General features: G+C 37.3%; 1 protein-coding gene across 3 annotated transcripts; it reads right to left on the reverse strand.

The window, feature by feature from the left end:
• Positions 1–704: 704 nt before the first annotated feature.
• LOC127624384 (spermatogenesis-defective protein 39 homolog) lies at positions 705–18934 on the reverse strand. Of its 3 annotated transcripts, XM_052099188.1 has the most exons (19): positions 18862–18934; positions 18437–18529; positions 18205–18304; positions 13295–13426; positions 13170–13208; positions 13020–13084; positions 10761–10817; positions 10262–10354; positions 10075–10108; positions 9870–9972; positions 9496–9523; positions 9130–9203; positions 8922–8997; positions 5339–5461; positions 5116–5157; positions 4477–4653; positions 4265–4354; positions 4081–4185; positions 707–1345 (listed from the first exon to the last, which is right to left on the reverse strand). In XM_052099188.1, exons 2-19 carry the CDS (start codon positions 18527–18529, stop codon positions 1325–1327), a joined length of 1452 nt encoding a protein of 483 aa, XP_051955148.1. In that variant the 5' UTR covers positions 18862–18934; the 3' UTR covers positions 707–1324. The 3 variants fall into 3 exon arrangements, with proteins under 3 accessions (XP_051955146.1, XP_051955147.1, XP_051955148.1); XM_052099186.1 differs by having other exon boundaries at positions 705–1345; positions 10075–10354; XM_052099187.1 differs by lacking the exon at positions 18862–18934 and having other exon boundaries at positions 705–1345; positions 10075–10354; positions 18437–18704.
• Between the last annotated feature and the right edge of the window lie 1686 nt (positions 18935–20620).

Below are 20620 nucleotides of genomic sequence, written 5' to 3' on the forward strand. Positions count from 1 at the left end.
ACCATGATTTAAGTGTGATAAAATTTCTTACTATCCTTTTCTGTGTAAAGTTTTATCCAATTTTACAAATTCGTTGACATAACAACGTATTGCCGTAAACCCTAAAACAATGATTTAAACAGCTTCAACAACTGTTTTCTTTTTCTTTCACAGAAGGGACGAGTCTGAATGATTTCTTATTGTAATCAACTTTATACCACAAATACTGTTGATTAAGCTTCACTTATTGAACCCAGAATATTCCTTTAAGATCTATCTGAAGTCAGCACAGTATCTTTTCACAAATACTCAAAATTATTATAGTCTAACTGTAGTAACAAACTAGTATCAAATTTTGGTGGAAATTTATTTTCAAAGGCTACTTGATAATATATATTGGGATGAGGGAGATTTTTTATTTTTATAAGAGTTTAAATTCCAAATGTGTTTGGCAAATTTTTTAAATAATAAATACAGGTATGTTTTATAGAAACCATTGTTATGTTCCAACCATGGTTTTGAGAAGCCATCCATGGTCTTACCTGTGATTATTATGGTCTGATAACATCTGTAATAAATATATAATGCATACAATCCATCAAATGTGTAGATGAATACAAGGTTGTTTCAATTTACCAGTCTCTGTGAAACTTTTTATGGTTATGGAAAAGAAGAATAGAAAAAGGGTGATCAAATCAATGACATTTAGCAGACGCTTTTATCCAAAGTATGGCTCAAACTGATACTTTGCACTCTCAGTCTGAGTTTATAATTCAGACTATAAATTACAGAACAGAACAGTTAACAGAAATTTTGCGGTTACCCTATTATCTTCCAGAGAACTTCGTCAAGCACTTTTTAGAAGAACAACAAAAAAATATTTAGTCACAAAATAACCAGACAGCCTGTACTGTATCAGACAGTACTCAAATAACTGTATCATATATTATATTTAATATATAAAACACAGTGGAGGAGGAATGTCCATACATTTATACATGGGAAAATACAAAAGGGTGTGGAGAGTTCAGAGTGAGTAATATTTTGCGCACGGCAATAATCGCTGATGTTGCCTTCCTTATTTCTGTTGAAATGTTCATCAGTGTTCACATGTACAGTTGGCAGAAGGACACTTGGCAGGTTTACAATCATACTAAGCAGACATTTGCAAGAGAATTATCTCATTGAATAAAGCAGAAGGGACCACTGGTTCTTTTAAGCAGTCGATGCCCTTGAGACTTTGAGCAAGTTAGGGATCTCTCAGTCCTGTTTGTCCAGCCAGTGACAAGGTTCCTTCTTCGGCAGCTTCATGGTGTTTTTGTGCAATATTGTCAGGGTTCATGTGTCAGTTTTTCCATCTGATTTGCTGAAGCGACAAAAACAAAAATCAGACATGTAATATTTTAAATGTCAGAATCAAGTACACTAAACATTTCATATTAGGAATGCACAACAGTTTGAAAAAATAATCAATATTACGACTGCCGGGATTAACTAGTGTCAGTTACAGCATTCCATTTAGGTCTACTCCCCCTGTGTGAAACTTTCCTGGTTCTAATGAGTGAGTTTGCAGCAGTATGATCCAAAAATGCACATTTAGTTTCACTTCTGTTTGTGGTGTGCTGAGGAAACCTTACAATCAAAAATACGCTTGAGAACCAAAGTGAAAACCGTTGGCATTAACAATGTGAGGTTGGCCGTTAGACACTGCCTTGATTTACCTATGAATAAAGCAGCAGTAAAGTACGTAAAATACAGAGGGAATGCAAACCATTGCGAGTAATACAGAGACAATTCTCAGCTTGATTTGCATGTGTCCTCAACATAAAGAATATGGCATGTAGTTACAGAGCCCCTTAGACGACAGGGCAGGAATTCTTTTCCCAGTTTCGCATTACATTGCAATAGTTTGTGTTCCTTTCCAATAGTTTGCATTCCCTCGCAATATGTTTTGTGTTCCCTCGCAATATGTTTTGTGTTCCCTCGCAATATGTTTTGCGTTCTTTTTCAGTACTTTTTGTGTTTCATTGCAACAGTTTATGTTTTTTCGCAATAACTTTTGAATTCCCTTGCGATATTTTACGTTCCCTAGCAATATGTTTTGCATTCCCTCGCAATACGTTTTGCATTCCCTAGTAGCAATACGTTATGCATTCCCTAGTAGCAATACGTTATGCATTCCCTAGTAGCAATACGTTACACATTCCCTAGTAGCAATACGTTATGCATTCCCTCGCAATATGTTTTGCATTCCCTCGCAATACGTTTTGCATTCCCTCGCAATGTTTTGTGTTCCCTCGCAATGTTTTGTGTTCCCTCGCAAAAAGTTTGTGTTCCCCCGTAATATGTTTTGCGTTCTTTTTCAATACTTTTTGTTTCATCACAACAGTTTGTTTCTTCGCAATAACTTTTGAATTCCCTTGCAATATTTTACGTTCCCTAGCAATATGTTTTGCATTCCCTCGCAATATGTTTTGCATTCCATCGCAATACGTTACGCTTTGCATTTCCTCGCAATAAGTTTTGCATTCCATCGCAATAAGTCTTGCGTTCCTTCGCATTAAGTTTTGCGTTCCCTAGCAATATGTTTTGCATTTCCTCGCAATAAATTTTGCATTCCCTCGCAATATGTTTTGTGTTCCCTCGCAATATGTTTTGTGTTCCCTCGCAATATGTTTTGCGTTCTTTTTCAATACTTTTTGTGTTTCATTGCAACAGTTTATGTTTCTTCGCAATAACTTTTGAATTCCCTTGCGATATTTTACGTTCCCTAGCAATATGTTTTGCATTCCCTCGCAATACATTTTGCATTCCCTAGTAGCAATATGTTACACATTCCCTAGTAGCAATACGTTACACATTCCCTAGAAGCAATACGTTATGCATTCCCTCGCAATATGTTTTGCATTCCCTCGCAATACATTTTGCATTCCCTCGCAATGTTTTGTGTTCCCTCGCAAAAAGTTTTGTGTTCCCCCGTAATATGTTTTGCGTTCTTTTTCAATACTTTTTGTTTCATCACAACAGTTTGTTTCTTCGCAATAACTTTTGAATTCCCTTGCAATATTTTACGTTCCCTAGCAATATGTTTTGCATTCTCTCGCAATAAGTTTTGCATTCCCTCGCAATAAGTTTTGCGTTCTCTCGCAATAGTTTGCATTTTCTCTCAATGTGTTTTGTGATCCCTTGCAATAGTTTACATTCCCTCGCGATACATTTTGTGATCCCCCACAATAATTTGCGTTCACTTGCAATAGATTGCATTCCCTCGCAACAAGTTTTGCATTCTCTCAAAATAGCTTGAGTTTCCAAGCAATACGTTTTGCATTCCCTCGCAATAAGTTTACCATATTTTAACCATGATATTCATAACAAAACAACAGTAATAATACAGGAAAACAAAAGCTTATGGTAATAAAAACATAATTTGTGGTTACTATGGTTTTAGAACAAATTGTATTTGTGACCACATGATTATCCATAGTTAATCTATTATAAAACCATGGCTAATATATGGATACAGTATACTGGATTCCACCAAAAAAAACAAAAAAAAAACATGGTTAGCCTACTACAGTCAGAGTTACAACCATATTCACAAAACTAAAATCATGAGTTCCATCCACAACTAATAGTTACTGCATTGTACAGTATTGCTACAGTAAAACCATGTTTCCACAAAAAAAAAAAAAACTTGGAACTGTTATAATTACTGCTATAGTAAAGCCATGGTTTGCGGCAAAAAACACGGTTCCTACTACAGTAAAATCATGGTAAATGCAAAAACAATGCAAAATATTGCAAAGGCCATAAAATGTATGCGAGGACATGCAAAATTAATAAATCACAATTACAATATCAAGGGAAATAGCCAACAACTATTTTTGACATAATCATGTAACCCTAGAACAAAAATGAAAATGCTGATACAAGTGACCTGTGTGGCACTGATAAATCACATTACTATAAGACGTGATATTTCTAGATGCCCAGTTTTTCCATTATCCCTTAACATTTACAAACTACTTCACAGGAAAATGGCTCAATATTGAAATCGTGAATCAGAGAATAATTCAGAAATGTCTGCTTGCTTCCTCTTACCCCATCATTGAGGAGTTTCTGAATCTTCCTATATTCAACAGTGTCTTGATCCAACTTCTCCTTGTACAGAGTAAGCTGATGCCGGTCCTTCAGGTCTCTGTACGTCTGAATGGACAAAACAATTGTCAAAGGCACAGATTTCACAAAACCACACTTTTTAATACGGAGTTAAGGATGCACTCACATTGATGACGATGTCATGGCACTTATATTTTAGAGCCATACTAAGCTTGAGCTCTGGGTCATCGATGAGGTTCATATACTCCTCCAGCACCTGCACATCAAGGAAAACTGCATTCACAGCGCATACTACAGTTCTGATTTGTCACATGGTATGTTGGACTGGGAGGATCAGTTTTTACAACACTCTAAATATCACCATCATAACTGAGATACCTGTACAGGTGCATTGTTTTTCTGCAGGATGTCCACTACTCTGTGGAAGCCAATGGGGGATCTTTTCTTGGTGTATCCCAGCCAGTTCTTGGTGTTGAAGAGACTATCCACATCAAACCATGATTTCAACTTTGCCCTTGCACCAAGAGATGTGAGAATGTACTGCTTTTCTGAAATCTGTTTTAGGTTATATTAAATAATTCATCATGAACGGAAAGTAACATAAAAAAATAAAATAAAAAAAGAGAGATTTTTACATTTACACTACTAGTCAAAAGTTCGGACACACCTTGGAAAACCTTTAAAGGCTTGTGATTTTATCACTGAAATTAGTTTTGTAGACAAATATAAATGGTGCCTTTGTACAAATTTCTCAATAAATAAATATCTATTTTTTTTTTTAAATGGATATGTTAGACTGGATGGTGAAAAAGGTTTTAGTTTGTTTAAAATGTATTGATCATTGATTAATTTCCATAATTCCATTTGTGTTACTTCCTAGTTTTGACATTGACATGACTTCACAATTATTTAAAATTGTAAAAAGTAGTAATAATAAAGAGTGAGCAGGTATGTCCAAACATTTGACTGGTACTGCAGGTTGGTAAATATTGAAAAGATTATGACATTTTATCTTACCCTGAAGGTTTTTCTAATGTTTGCAGGGCTGCTATAAGTTCCCTTCAGTTGAAAGAAAAGAGATTAAATAAAAAAATATTTTAAAAATTACCTTTTCTTTTTTAATACATACCATGGGAACTGAATATATAACAAAAGTAATTTAGTATTTAATTAAGTCAAATTGAATCTATAGTATTATAATATAGTAGTTTGTGAATAGAAGTGTTGCATATGTTTGTACCTCTGGCTCTCCATAATGATAGAAGCAGGAGTAGTAGAGTGTTGTAATGATTGGCATATTTAAGATGGATGCTTTTCTGGGGAACTTTTTAAAGATGTCTTCCTGTGCCTTTTTGTCACTAGCCTGGCAAAAGCACAGTAAGCATACAAATGAATGGACTTCTATGCAGAATACAGTGACACAGCTTTACCACAAGGATATTTTTGCTCAGGGACTAATTTTCTCATACATGACAAGTCTCAAGACTAAGTCTTAACTGATACCCAACATTCATATAACTTGTTGCAAACTAAAACTAACTTGTTCGTAAGTGCTACTATGCCATACGACAAAATGTGACAACAATTTCCAGACTGAAATCAAAGGAAACATCTGCTGCATAACCCAGTTTGAGAGGAGCCCATCCCACTCACTTCCCTCTGTACAGAGAGAACCATCACTCCACCCACTGTACACCGCACTTAAAGACAGGAAAGAGGAACAGTGAGGAGGTGATCTAACACCACTATAAGCTGAGGTACTCTTCTCTATTTCTGCTACAGCACAGCAGAAAATATTTTTTTTAAACAAAACCTTAAAGTTGAATTGTGAAATTTTGCCATCATTTTTCCTATCCCAGTTTAATTTGCAGAGACATAACTAAATAAAGCCTTTTGTAAAATGACTTGTTGTAATGTGTAAACAGCACTGTAGTTCTGTAAAAACATTGCCCTGTTTGTTTGAGTGGTCTGATATAGCAACATATACTCAACCAATGGCATGAGCTTTGAGGCGGGGCTATCTGTTTGATGACCAATGGCAGGGCCCGGGCGGAAGGACAGTGAGAATGTTTATGAAGCTAAGGCTGCGAATCTAATGTTCACGTCACATCCTATCTACTGAGATACCTTAATCTGATCGATTTTTGAAGGCAGCATTATACACTCACCTAAAGGATTATTAGGAACACCATACTAATACTGTGTTTGTCAGAACTGCCTTAATTCTATGTGGCATTGATTCAACAAGGTGCTGAAAGCATTCTTTAGAAATGTTGGCCCATATTGATAGGATAGCATCTTGCAGTTGATGGAGATTTGTGGGATGCACATCCAGGGCACGAAGCTCCCGTTCCACCACATCCCAAAGATGCTCTATTGGGTTGAGATCTGGTGACTGTGGGGGCCATTTTAGTACAGTGAACTCATTGTCATGTTCAAGAAACCAATTTGAAATGATTCGAGCTTTGTGACATGGTGCATTATCCTGCTGGAAGAAGCCATCAGAGGATGGGTACATGGTGGCCATAAAGGGATGGACATGGTCAGAAACAATGCTCAGGTAGGCCGTGGCATTTAAGCGATGCCCAATTGGCACTAAGGGGCCTAAAGTGTGCCAAGAAAACATCCCCCACACCATTACACCACCACCACCAGCCTGCACAGTGGTAACAAGGCATGATGGATCCATGTTCTCATTCTGTTTATGCCAAATTCTGACTCTACCATCTGAATGTCTCAACAGAAATCGAGACTCATCAGACCAGGCAACATTTTTCCAGTCTTCAACTGTCCAATTTTGGTGAGCTCTTGCAAATTGTAGCCTCTTTTTTCCTATTTGTAGTGGAGATGAGTGGTACCCGGTGGGGTCTTCTGCTGTTGTAGCCCATCCGCCTCAAGGTTGTGTGTGTTGTGGCTTCACAAATGCTTTGCTGCATACCTCGGTTGTAACGAGTGGTTATTTCAGGCAAAGTTGCTCTTCTTTCAGCTTGAATCAATCGGCCCATTCTCCTCTGACCTCTAGCATCAACAAGGCATTTTCGCCCACAGGACTGCCGCATACTGGATGTTTTTCCCTTTTCACACCATTCTTTGTAAACCCTAGAAATGGTTGTGTGTGAAAATCCCAGTAACTGAGCAGATTGTGAAATACTCAGACCGGCCCGTCTGGCACCAACAACCATGCCACGCTCAAAATTGCTTAAATCACCTTTCTTTCCCATTCTGACATTCAGTTTGGAGTTCAGGAGATTGTCTTGACCAGGACCACACCCCTAAATGCATTGAAGCAACTACCATGTGACTGGTTGATTAGATAATTGCATTAATGAGAAATTGAACAGGTGTTCCTAATAATTCTTTAGGTGAGTGTATGTGATGTAGTATTGCCTCGGAAGCCTTCCAGAGGTATCTTTGTATGCATATGCTGTCTGTTAAGTCACTGACTGATAGGACAGTGAGGCAATAAGGCAGCTTCCTTAGGATTCGAACGCAACCTATAATTGTTGGCTTGGCATTTCTGACTGTAACTACTCCTAAAACCACCAAATTCAGGACAAACATTCAAACCGTTCTTACTCGGGTTGTTACATCTTTCTAACTGATCAGACTTACAGTTTCACACAGTGTGCATAAATATCATTAACTTTCATTGATGAAATGTTCGGCTGTGCCAAGACTATTTGAACTCCAGCTGTCAAGAAATTCTAACAAACCTACACAAGGCCTTAAATATGTTCTAAGCCAGTGGTTCTCAACTCATTTTAATTCAGTTGAATTATTGTAATATTTCTTATTTTAAATTTAGAACCACTGCTCTAACGTACTGTCTCTCTCTCTCTCGCTTTCTTTCTCTCCCTCTAAACATGCTAGCAACGACAAGCAACTAGCCAGACAAAATGGCTAGCAAAGCCTACTAACAAGCCAAAACACCCTAACAAACAGTCAGAACACCCAGGCAGTCAGCTAAAACATGACAGCAACATCTAGCAACAAGCCAGAACACCCTAGGCCCCCGTTATAACATCCTAGAAATGCTTAGCAACATGCTAAAATTAGCTTGCAACAACAAGCAACATGCTTTTAAAGACATTGCTTAATTTATGACATTGCAGCATAATTTTCTGTTTTGAAAGCTTCTTTGAAAAGATATGAGTTGTGAAAAGCACTAAATGAATAAAAATGACTCGACTTGCAAGCAATGCCTAGCTACAATTTAAAACATTCCAGCAACACCTAGCAACATGCTATCAATGAATACCTACATGCTAAAACATGCTAGCAGTGCATAGCTACATGCTAAAACAGGTTAGCCATGCTTAACAACATGCTACCGACGCCTAGCAACATCTATCTGACTGTATACTGTATCTAGCTAGCTGGTTGTTGGTTTTACTGCAATGTCTGTATAACCATCAAACTTAAAACTCTAAAAACTACTTAAAACTTTCAGAAAAGGCTTTTATTGTGTTTACAAACTTCAACTATCTAGTTATTTTTGCAATACCATTTAGTGCCACTAGAAGGGCAGAAATTACAAACTTGAATTGATGAATGCTTATGCTGCTTTTATTTTGCTTTTTTTTTTTAACAAACAATGAAAGTGAATGTGACTGAGGTTGTCAGTCCTTAACATTCTGCCTGACATCTCCTTTTGTGTTCCACGGAAGAAATTAAGTCATATAGGTTTAAAAAACATGAGGGTGAGTAAATGATGACAGAATTTTCATTGCTGGTATTGTAAACTGTTCTTTAGGAAACATTGCAGAGTTAAAAGAATCAGTTGAAAGGAACAATTGTGATAGCGGTTGGACTAGATCCCTCACCTCTATGATTATTTGCCTCTCGAGGAGTGTATAGTGGTCTTGAACATGAGTGGCATCATCTTGAGAGAATGGAAGGCTGATAACAAACGGGAAAATCAAACAGATCATCAGTTTGTCATCATATGTCAGTGGGAGGTCACTCTGAACTCTCTATTGAACCGTATTGACAGATGACTGCATTTGCCTGTATGCCATAATTTATCTTTACCTGAGGCAATTTTTGAGGAAATCCCTTCGTCGCCCTTCATCTTTAATATTCAAGTGTTCCTTGTATTGCATCAACTGTTTCAAATATAAAGACAGACAGACTAGTGCATGTAAAATCCAAAGTTGTTTCAGCTTACTGAAGACATGAAAACACCAGGATTTCCATTTTAACTTCCACTTTCATCCAGTCCAAATATAAGTGATAAAATAAAAACAGAACTGGGTTAACTTTTAAGGTAATTTTCTTCCTCTTTTTCACTTCTATGAAGCTCAATAAATAAATATTAGTCATGTGTATATTTACATGTGTAAGCTATGAGTACAATGACAGCTGTTCAATGAATATCTAAGTGTAGTTAGTACCTACCGCCATATCTTCTGTCCTGCCAAGTGCCCTAAAATACAGTTATAAAATATGTGACCAAAGCTGAGCACATGATGAGGGAAATGACAGTTATTCAAATAAACCAAAGAGTATAATAAAAAACTCCAAATCAAATAATCATATGTAAACTGCACAAGAGATGCCAACCGCCATTGAACTGAAAGAACACAATAGCCAACATTCTCAAACCAACATTGCCAACAACAGACTTTATAGATATTACAGTTTCATTTTCTGTAAAGCTGCTTTAAAACGATGTGTGTTGTGAAAAGCACTATACAAATAAAAATGACTTGACAAAAGTCCAGCGGGAAACTTTTTACATGCTACTCATATAGAGGGGAAGTTTTACTTACTTTAGTAATTCCACCAAAAGTTTCTGCTCTCCCATCTCTTTTAAATAGTGAACATAATGATGTAAAGCTACATCTCTTGCCATTAACTCTCGAAAGAGTATTTCTGCAACAATGACAAAGAAATCTGAATGACTTCATGAAAATAACTTGACATTTTGAGAAAAAAAGGAACTGGTGAGTAATGACAGATTAGAAAATGTTTTACCTTTACTTAATGATTTTTTGAGATATATCAAAACCTGTTGTTGGAAAATATGAATGATGACCACAGGGAATAAGTACAATAAAAAGATGTTCCAACTACTGTATATTTTATTATGAGTCACTATAATGTCACAACAACATTTCCATATAGGGATGATGATTTTGATAAAGGCTGATGTAAGGGTTACCGCAGTTATGACATTGCCATCATAAACAGCAACTGCTTCATCCAGCAGCAGAAGTTTGTCCTGCAGAGAGCGGAACTTTTCCAGGGAGTACGTCTGTTGAGAGAGCAAACTAAATAAAAAACTTCAGTCTGTTGCACACCTACAACAAATAATTGAACATGACTCATTTAAAGGTGAAGTTATTTTTTTATGTTATAATGTGCAGAGGTAACAATAAGTAAGCCATTCACATATCGACTTCTTGAAGAATGTAAACTCTATGGTTCATTCAAAACATTGCTCTGTTTTTTTGAGAGGTACGACATGTCAATGTCTGTCAATGACATGAACTTGAAGTGATACTACCTGTTTGACCAAAGGTAGGAGTGGCAGGAGACAGTGTTTGGAAATAATTATTTGTGAAATTCTGTTTGGCTCAGAAATTACACACTTCACCTTTAAATTGATTTCTTGTGCATTATAGAGCATATATAATTTTTAGCTCTTGACTGCCCCCTACCCTTCCTTTCTGCATTCTCCTCACAGTTTCCTCAAGACTCAGGTCACTGACAAAATCCTATGATTGAAAAAAGGGAAATGTTAAAAATTTACACATAAAACTCAGAATAAGCTGCACACTTAAAGGGATAGTTCACCCAAAAATGAATCTCTCATCATTTACTCCCTCTCATGCAATCGCAGATGTGTATGACTTCCTTTCTTCTGCAGAACATAAATGAAGATTTTTAGAAGAATGTCTCTGCTCTGTAGGTCCCTACAATGCAAGTGAATGGTGACCAAAACATTGAAGCTCCAAAAAGCACATAAATACTGCATAAAAGTAATCCATACGACTCCACTGGTTTATTCAATGTTTCTGAAGCTATCTAATTGGTTTTGGGTGAGAACAGACCAAAATACTCCTTTTCACTATAAATCTTGACATCAGCAATCTACTTGACATTCATGATTTCAATTTGATTACACTTCCTAGCACCATCTAGCAATAGATTACTTTAGAAGACATGGATTAAACCACTGGAGTCACATGGATTAATTTTATGCAGCCTTTATGTGCTTTTTGGAGCTTCAAATTTTTGGTCACCATTCACTTGCATTCAATGGACCTACAGAGCTGAAATATTCTTCTGAAACTTTTTGTGTTCTGCTTAAGAAAGTCATACATATCTGGGATGTCATGAGGGTGAGTAAATTATGAGAGAATTTTCATTTTTGGGTGAAATATTTCTTTAAGTTACACCGTGGAAATTCTATTGTTATGGTAACAAGCTATAACCCATATGCACTATCCAATGTCTACAGCCGTGGCCAAAAGTATTGGCAGTGACATATATTTTGTGTTTCGCAAAGTTTTCTGCTTCAGTTGTTGTGGTGTTGATTCACATTGTTTCTAGATTATTCTGCAGTGTGATCAGATGCATTTTAAATAATTGCAAAAAGCTTCATTGGCCAAAAAAATTTACTTATCACAAAAACCCAAATTTCACTGTTTTTTGGCCCTGGCACAAAATGACCAGCTAACATCATTTCACTAATCATATCAGCAGCACCTGGGAAAGTGTGAACGAGTACTAGTCAGGTGAAATCACTCTATCATTCTGATTGGTTTATAAGAGCAGACTGATTTCTATAAAAGGAGGGAAGAAGTGCTGCCAATCATTGTGTTCTTGTTACCTCTAAAAACAGATGTGCAGCCATCATCGCTTTTCATCAAAATGGCCTCACGTGCAAGGCAATTGCTGCAAAGAATATTGCACCTGAAAGAACCATTTACCGGATCAAGAACTTCAAGGAGAGAGGTTCAACTGCAGGGAAGTTTGAGGACGTTCCAGAGTGTCCAGCAAGCACTCAGTCTCCTCCTGAGGCGTCAGCTAAGGAATCGTGTCACCACCAGTGCAGAGCTTGTTCAATATTGGCAGCAGTTTGGTGTGAGTGCATCTGCATGCAGTGAGGCAAAGACTTTTGGACAATGGCCTGGTGTCGAGGGCAGCAAAGAAGCCACTTCGCTCCAAGAAAAACATCAAGGACAGACTGAAATTCTGCAGGAAGTACAAGGATTGGACAGTAGAAGTGATGAAGCCCCGTTCCGACTGTTTGGGTTCTGTGTCGTGCCAACAGTGAAGCATCCTGAGACCTTCCATGTGTGGAGTTTCTTTTCATCCAAGGGAGTGGGCTCTTTCACAATTCTGCCCAAAAAACACAGCCATGAATGAAGAATGGTATCAAAACACCCTGCAAGAGCAACTTCTCCCAACGATCCAGGAGCAATTTGGTGATGATCTGTGCATTTTCCAGCATGTCACAACGCAAGAATGATAATGAAGTGGCTCATTACATTGAAATTTTGGATCCGTGACCAGGCAACTCCCCAGATCTTAATCCCATAGAGAACCTGTGGTCAGTCCTCAAAAGGCGAGTGGACAAGCAGCAGCCCACAAATTGTGATCAACTCTGAGCACTAATAAGGCAAGAATGGATCGCCATCAGTCAGGATTTGGCCCAGAAGCTGATATCCAGCATGCCAGGGCGAATTGCAGAGGTTATGAAGAATGAGGGTCTAAATATTGACTCTTTGCATAAATTAAATTTTTGTTGCCAATAAAAGCCTTTTAAAACTTGTGAAATGCTCATCGTTGTTTTCCAGTATACTAGAGAAACATGTGAAAAAATAAACTACAAAAACCGAAACAGCAAACTTTGCAAAACACAAAATGTATATCACTGCCAATACTTTTGGTCATGGCTGTACATTCATTACCTTTCCATCTGACCTGGGCCTCTGTAGCTCTGGTGCATATGTTCTCACAGATGTGTCACTAAAGGCTAGAAAATAGTGAACAATAAAAGCATCAATAGACAAAACATTAAAGTAGCAATCTTCATACATACTTCAATTATATAAACTTACACTCTGAGAAAGACTGAAAACCACCAGGTTTGCTCTTTGCTGAGGGAATATAATCAGAAAATCAGAGGATTACAAATCTACAATGATTAAAAAAGTTAATTTAAGTGCTCTTAAATTTACATTACCTTTAAACAGAGCGCTCAGGGAGTATCCAGATCCCTGTTTGGACAGTGAAGGAGTGGTGTCTATTTTGGGAAAGCTCTGCTCGCTCCCTGATCGGATGCTGGAGGCGGTCTCTTTGACCGACCAAGAGATGCCTATAAAGAAACACTGATGAGCCTGAAGGGATAGTTTACTCAAATAAAAAATTCTGTCATCATTTACTCACACTCATATGTTATAAACCTGTTTTACTTTCTTCAATGGAATACATAAGATGTTTTATAGAATAAACAATAAAATGCGGTGAAGGAATCAAAGATTTTCATCTAGCGCGTGTTTTGATATACTGTGGCACCAGTGCAACATGTTATGTGTACATAGTAACACATTTACTATGAAGCGTTTTTTCCCTCGTTTTACTTTTTACTGAACATTTGACAATATGAACCAACAATTTTTTTTATTCTGTGCACATTAGTTTAAAATGGAATGCCCTTTTTAACAGCCAGGAAATGCTTTGCAATTAAATTTAACATGGTGCAGTATGGTTTAAAGTGCATCCGGAAAATATTCACATCGCTTCTCTTTTTCCTCATTTTGTTATGTTACAGCCTTATTCCAAAATTTATTAAATTCATTATTTTCCTCAAAATTCTACTAACAATACCCCATAATGACAACGTGAAAGAAGTTTGTTTGAAATCTTTGCAAATGTACTAAAAATAAAAAAAATAAAAAAAATCACATGTACATAAGTATTCACAGCCTTTGCCATGACACTCAAAATTGAGCTCAGGTGCATCCTGTTTCCACTGATCATCCTTGAGATGTTTCTACAACTTGATTGGCATCCACCTGTGGTAAAGTCAGTTGATTGGACATGATTTGGAAAGGCACACACCTGTCTATATAAGGTCCCACAGTTAACAGTGCATATCAGTGCACAAACCAAGCCATGAAGTCCAAAGAATTGTCTGTAGACCTCTGAGACAGGATTGTATCGAGGCACAGATCTGGGGAAGGGTATAGAAAAATGTCTGCAGCATTGAAGGTCCCATTGAGCACAGTGGCCTCCCTCATGCGTAAATGGAAGAAGTTTGGAACCACCAGGACTCTTCCTAGAGCTGGCCGCACAGCCAAACCGAGTGATCGGGGGAGAAGGGCCTTAGTCAGGGTGGTGACCAAGAACCCAATGGTCAATCTGATACAGCTCCAGTGTTTCTCTGTGGAGAGAGGAGAACCTTCCAGAAGCACAACCATCTCTGCAGCACTCCAATCAGGCCTGTACGGTAGAGTGGCCAGACGGAAGCCACTCCTCAGTAAAAGGCACATGACAGCCCACCTGGAATTTGCCAAAAGGCACCTGAGGGACTCTCAGACCATGAGAAACAAAATTCTCTGGTCTGATGAAACAAATATTGAACTCTTTGGCCTCAAAGGCCAAAGAGGCATGTCTGGAGGAAACCTCATCACCTGGCCAATACCATCCCTACAGTGAAGCATGGTGGTGGCAGCATCATGCTGTGGGGATGTTTTTCAGTGGCAGGAACTGGGAGACTAGTCAGGATCGAGGGAAATATGAATGCAGCAATGTACAGAGACATCCTTGATGAAAACCTGCTCCAGAGCGCTCTGGACCTCAGACTGGGGTGAAGGTTCATCTTTCAACAGGACAACGACCCTAAGCACACAGCCAAGATAACAAAGGAGTGGCTACGGGACAACTCTGCGAATGTCCTTGAGTGGCCCAGCCAGAGCCCAGACTTGCACCCGATTGAACATCTCTGGAGAGATCTGAAAATGGCTGTGCACCGACACTCCCCATCCAACCTGATTGAGCTTGAGAGGTCCTGCAAAGAAGAATGTGAGAAACTGCCCAAAAATAGGTGTGCCAAGCTTGTAGCATCATACACAAAAATACTTGAGGCTGTAATTGGTGCAAAAGGGGCTTCAACAAAGTATTGAGCAAAGGCTTTGAATACTTATGTACTTATGTCATTTTTTTATTTTTAATAAATTTGCAAAAATCACAAACAAACTTCTTTCACATTGTCATTATGGGGTATTGTTTGTAGAACTGAGGAAAATAATGAATTTTAATCAATTTTGGAATAAGGCTGTAACAACAAAATGTGGAAAAAGTGAAGCACTGTAAATATTTTCCAGATGCACGGTATATGTATTTTTTGCGCCCTCTTGTGGACTAAGGAAACCATGTTAATTCAAAGTCTGCTGACTTGAAAATGTAAACTTAATAAAAATGTTGCCAATATTTAAGGTAAAAATTTGAATTTCGTTTCTCAGCCCAGTTGACAGCACTACTGACAGTCTCTATGCATGACTCTGGTTTCAAGCTTGATTACACTTCCTAGTGCTTGACGCTAGATGGCTTCAAATAATGATCGCAAAGGAGACTGCTGTCTCCATTAGTCTTAAGGATTACTTTATGCTGCCTTTATGTGCTTTTGGTGCTTAAACATTTGGTACCCATTCACCCATTCATGGGCCTACAGAGCTGAAATATTCTTCTAAAAATGTTTGTGTTCTGCAGAAGAAAGAAAGTAATAGACATCTGGGATGGCATGAGGGTGAGTAAATGATGAGAGAATGATCCATTTTTGGGGAACTATTCATTTTAGCTACTGGATAAGAGACCTGGGGCTGGATTCACAAAACTTTCCTAAAAATAAATTTCTTCTTAACTACCATTTTCTTTATTTGTAACTTAAAGGTGCAATATGTAACAATTTTCATGTAATATTTTTTGCCAATGTGTGAACGGCTTGTAACACAACTTAAATATGAGCCTTCCTGGACTTCCTAAGTTGCCTATTAAAGCCTGTAGACTGATTTTAATGTGAAGGGAGCGGGTCGGTTTTGCGGGTTTATGCGTGCTCCCGAGAGCCTTGCCTCAGTAATAGCTTATCTTTTGCTATTAAACAGCGACAACAAACTCCCAGCACAACACAGACTCATTCACAAACTCAGAGAAAGTAATTATCAACTGAATCTGGCTAAGCGGAAACATGATCATGGTCGAGCGAAAACTATAGTAAAATGTAAGCAAATACACTGGTTTCTTGATCGTAGAACAGCATATGACATACAAAACATACAATAGTGCAACAGTAAACTGTCTGTTATAATTCAGTATTATGTAGCTGTATGTGTGTATCAGCACGTTATGTTTGCTAATAAGTAGTTTTAGTTTAGTCTCAAATTTTGTAGTAAAACAATCATAACTCTATAATTTTAATAATGCTACTGTACATCATCTGTTAGCATGATGTCAGCAAATCACGTTCAGTCTCTTTGTACATTATGTAATTGTTTTGGACGATGCTCGATCGCTCGCATCCCTATTGAGTGTGTGCACAGGTAGCTGCTGCTGCAGTTCACTTAACGGCCACAAGTGTCATTAATAACAAGGGGTCCTGAATCTTACATACTGTACCTTTAAGAAAAAAGTTAAGAATATGTTGTCTTCCCAAAAAAAATTCTTAAGAAATGTCATCTTATTTTATAGAACAGTCTTAAAAAAACTAAAAAAACAATGTTCTTAAATATTGTCGTAAATAATATCTTAAAGTTAGTATAACCTCACAGTTGTCTTAAATTCTAAAAGGTAAGATGTTTAATGAAATTACTGGGTTTTTCATGTTGAGTCTGAAGTCACAGTGGGCTGTTTACGTAGAAATGTGATTTTAGACCAAAAAAAGTTTTTGACTCTTTTGAGTTTAATTATATTTTTATTTTCAGCTTGTAAACCATGTAAATTTGATCACCAAATTCAAATAATAAATGTTATTTTGAAGCTTATTAATGTGGTGAACAATCATGCTAATTCAAACGGATGTGCTGCATTTAGCGCTCTCTCTCTCTCTCTGAGAACTTTAGAGTTCATAGAAACATAATAATTATAACATTAAAGAGCTGAGACTTTCTTTTAACCCGCCATCCACATCCCTATTGGAGTTGGGTACAGCGGAGACAGCCACTGCCACCTTTTTCCATTTACCCGCCTCTTCATTTCTGACATGATATTATTATCAAGCTTCCCAAGGAGAACTTTTTCCTTGCAGTAATTTCCTTAACAAGAACATCCAGCTCTTGTCTAGTTAAGCATTTTTTTTATTTTCGTCCATGTCAAATTAAAATTAGGAAATGGTTAATAGCAAGTAAATTCTCCTATGACGGCTAATGTCGTTAAACTAATACATCTCACGCACTTTACAATAATAAAAAATATATAATCGCGAGGTGCTTGTTACTTTAAAAAAAAAAAAGGCTAATAGATAAATGTATCATTCTGATTTGGCAGTGATGAAGTACTGAATCTGGTTAAGTGACAATGCAACTCCATTAACATGCTGATCAGACAATGTCAAAGCCTGTCTTTTTATTCTTAAGCAAAAATAAAGTTGCTCTTGAGAAAATATTTGAAATATTTTTCAAAAATTGCACTTAGGAACTTTATTACGAACTTCTTATAATTTATCCTAATAACTTTCTTAATTTTTTTCTTAAGAACATTTTCGTGAAACCGAACCTTGGAGCTGTCAAGCTTAAAAAAAAAAAAGATTTAAAAAATAAATAAATTTATTAATTTAAAAAAGCACCATAAAAGCATAAAAAAAGTAAACCATACAAAATGTGTGCTTTAAGAGTTAAACATTGCACTTCATGTAAAAAACAAAAATACTGCAGACCCCTGTTGTATGGAAAGAGCTGATTGGACATTCTGCTATGAATAGTTGATTTTGTGTCCCTCAGAATAAAGAAAGTCACACGGGTTTCAAAGGACATCAGGCTGAGTAAATACAGTAATGACATAATTGCATTGAGGCGTGAACGATCTCTTTAAAACATTATTCATATAAAGACGCAAACAGTGGAGACAATAGTAAAGACAGTACAGGAAAGGTCCGCATACTTCCCACCGGTTCTCCACTCCAGTTGACCCGCTCAACATCATCTTCATCTTCATCTTCATCGACCAGAATGCTGTTGACGGCCCGTTTGGACTCTTTCAGCTGTGAAATGAGAACACAACATTGTCTGAATCATATGTGAAAAGGTTTTAAGACTCAACGAGCCATAAAGTGTTTTTATTATCGTGCAGGTGGACACCGCACCTTCGAGCTCAGCAAAAACAATGAACTAACCCTTGAAAACTCGTCGTCATCATCATCAAATGTGAAAGCTTTGAATTTTGAGCTGTTCCAGTACTCGTCATCCTCTGGTTTGGCCCGTGTCATCTAAAAACATACATAATAAACCAGGGTTTGCGCCAAACTGTGGACTACAGAGTATCAACCCTTCGTGTTTATTCACAGTGATTCTTCTGATTTGTTCAAACGCATTTGACCGACGTTCATACAGATCTCACTTAATTCAGGAGACTGCATTTATTTATGATAAGCTGCTGCTGCTTCTGACATCCGCCGCTGTATCTTTTCGAGGTTAGATACGATTGTAATCTTTGGGTAGGATGAATACATAGTTATTCATATAAAATTGCGGCTATTTTACGGACCATGAGAAACAAAGATTATAATATGATTTTATTATCATAATATTACAGACTTACCTTCGAATTATTGCAGCGAAAATAGACACATGAAACGTCAGATTTGATTTTTCATTTACTTCCTGGTTCCAACAACTCGCCAAAATAAAAGTGATGCAGTGAGATACAGCATATTGAAATGACTAGAAGGAATAACCATTTTAATTAATAAATACAAAATTAATAAATGAATAAAATATTAAATAATGAAAATAAATGTGATAATACAGCAATATAAATGTTAAGTAGAAATATCTTAAGGTTATATCCAAGGACTAAGTCCTGGAATAAACCTAATAACACAAAATCTTGTCTTTGTCTAATGAACTGTAATGAAAGTAAAATTTAAAAAAAGTTAAAGTACAGAGAGTCAAGATGAGGCCTCAAAGTTGGAGATCAGATGCAAAGAGCTAGAGAGCTGAGGTGTTAATCTGGTTCGACCAACGATTAAGGTCTTTATACCCTCCTGAGACAGCGAGTTCTGCACGGCTTTAAGTTGTAACTCAAGTTATCAGGTCATATTGTTGTGACCTATTGAAATGCACAAACTGTGGTTAATTGGAAGGAATATGTTGCAGAATAGCTTGTGCATAAATCTTTGCCAAGTGCTCATAAATTTCATGATCTCCGCAAAATACGAACACAGGTGTCGAAGAGACATCCTGTGTTCACAGACACACATCTGTACATTGCTTGGAACAATAACAACTTTAAACTAAGCTCTCTCTGCATCCAGCTCTGAAACCATATACAAGGGCAGATAAAGAGAATGAAGCAATCTTCTAACACACATATTGAACATATACTCAGCAAAGAAATATACGTCCCTTATTCAGGACACTGTATTTTAAAGAATTTTGTTAAAGGGTTTAAACAATACTTTCCATGCTTGTTCAATGAACCATAAACAATTAATGAACATGCACCTGTGGAACGGTCGTTAAGACACTAACAGCATACAGACGGTAGGCAGTTAAGGTCACAGTTATAAAAACGTAGGACACTAAAGAGACCGTTGTACTGATTTTGTAAAACACTAAAAGAAAGATGGCCAGGGTCCCTGCTCATCTGCTTGAAAGTGCCTTAGGCATGCTACATGGAGGCATGAGGACTGCAGATGTGGCCAGGGCAATAAATTGCAATGTCCGTACTGTGAGATGCCCAAGACAGCCCTACAGGAAGGACAGCTGATCGTCCTTGCAGTGGCAGGTGTAACAACACCTGCACAGGATCAATATCATACCTGCGGGACAGGTACAGGATGGCAACAACAACTGCCCGAGTTACACCAGGAACTAACAAACCCTCCATCAGTGCTCAGACGATCTGCAATAGGCTGAGAGAGGCTGGACCGAGAGCTTGAAGGCCTGTTGTAAGGCAGGTCCTTACCAGACATCACTTTTTAAAAACTCAAGTTTTTAAGGCTTACGTCTGGTACCATGAATGTATAAAAACAGAAGTACAAGGTTGGGCATATAAGGAATACATGGAGCATTAGTACAGTGATAATGGTATAGAAAGAATATGAATGCAAAGCTGAGTACATAAAAGTCAATCTATGAATATATATTGCATAGCGTATGATTATAGTTGAGTACATCAGTGTAGATATGAGTATGATTGTATCAGGACATTGTATGAGCTAATTAAAATGCATCAATACTGCAACACATTTTTCAACATGCTTTAATTGGACTTTTTGAGATTTTTAGACATCGTCACAATCTAATTTGTACATTCTTTAAAAGTAAAACTAACTTTTATTTATAAAAGTGAACTT

The sequence above is a fragment of the Xyrauchen texanus genome, chromosome 30 (genome assembly GCF_025860055.1).
Source record: "Xyrauchen texanus isolate HMW12.3.18 chromosome 30, RBS_HiC_50CHRs, whole genome shotgun sequence".
Classification (NCBI taxonomy): Eukaryota; Metazoa; Chordata; class Actinopteri; order Cypriniformes; family Catostomidae; genus Xyrauchen; species Xyrauchen texanus.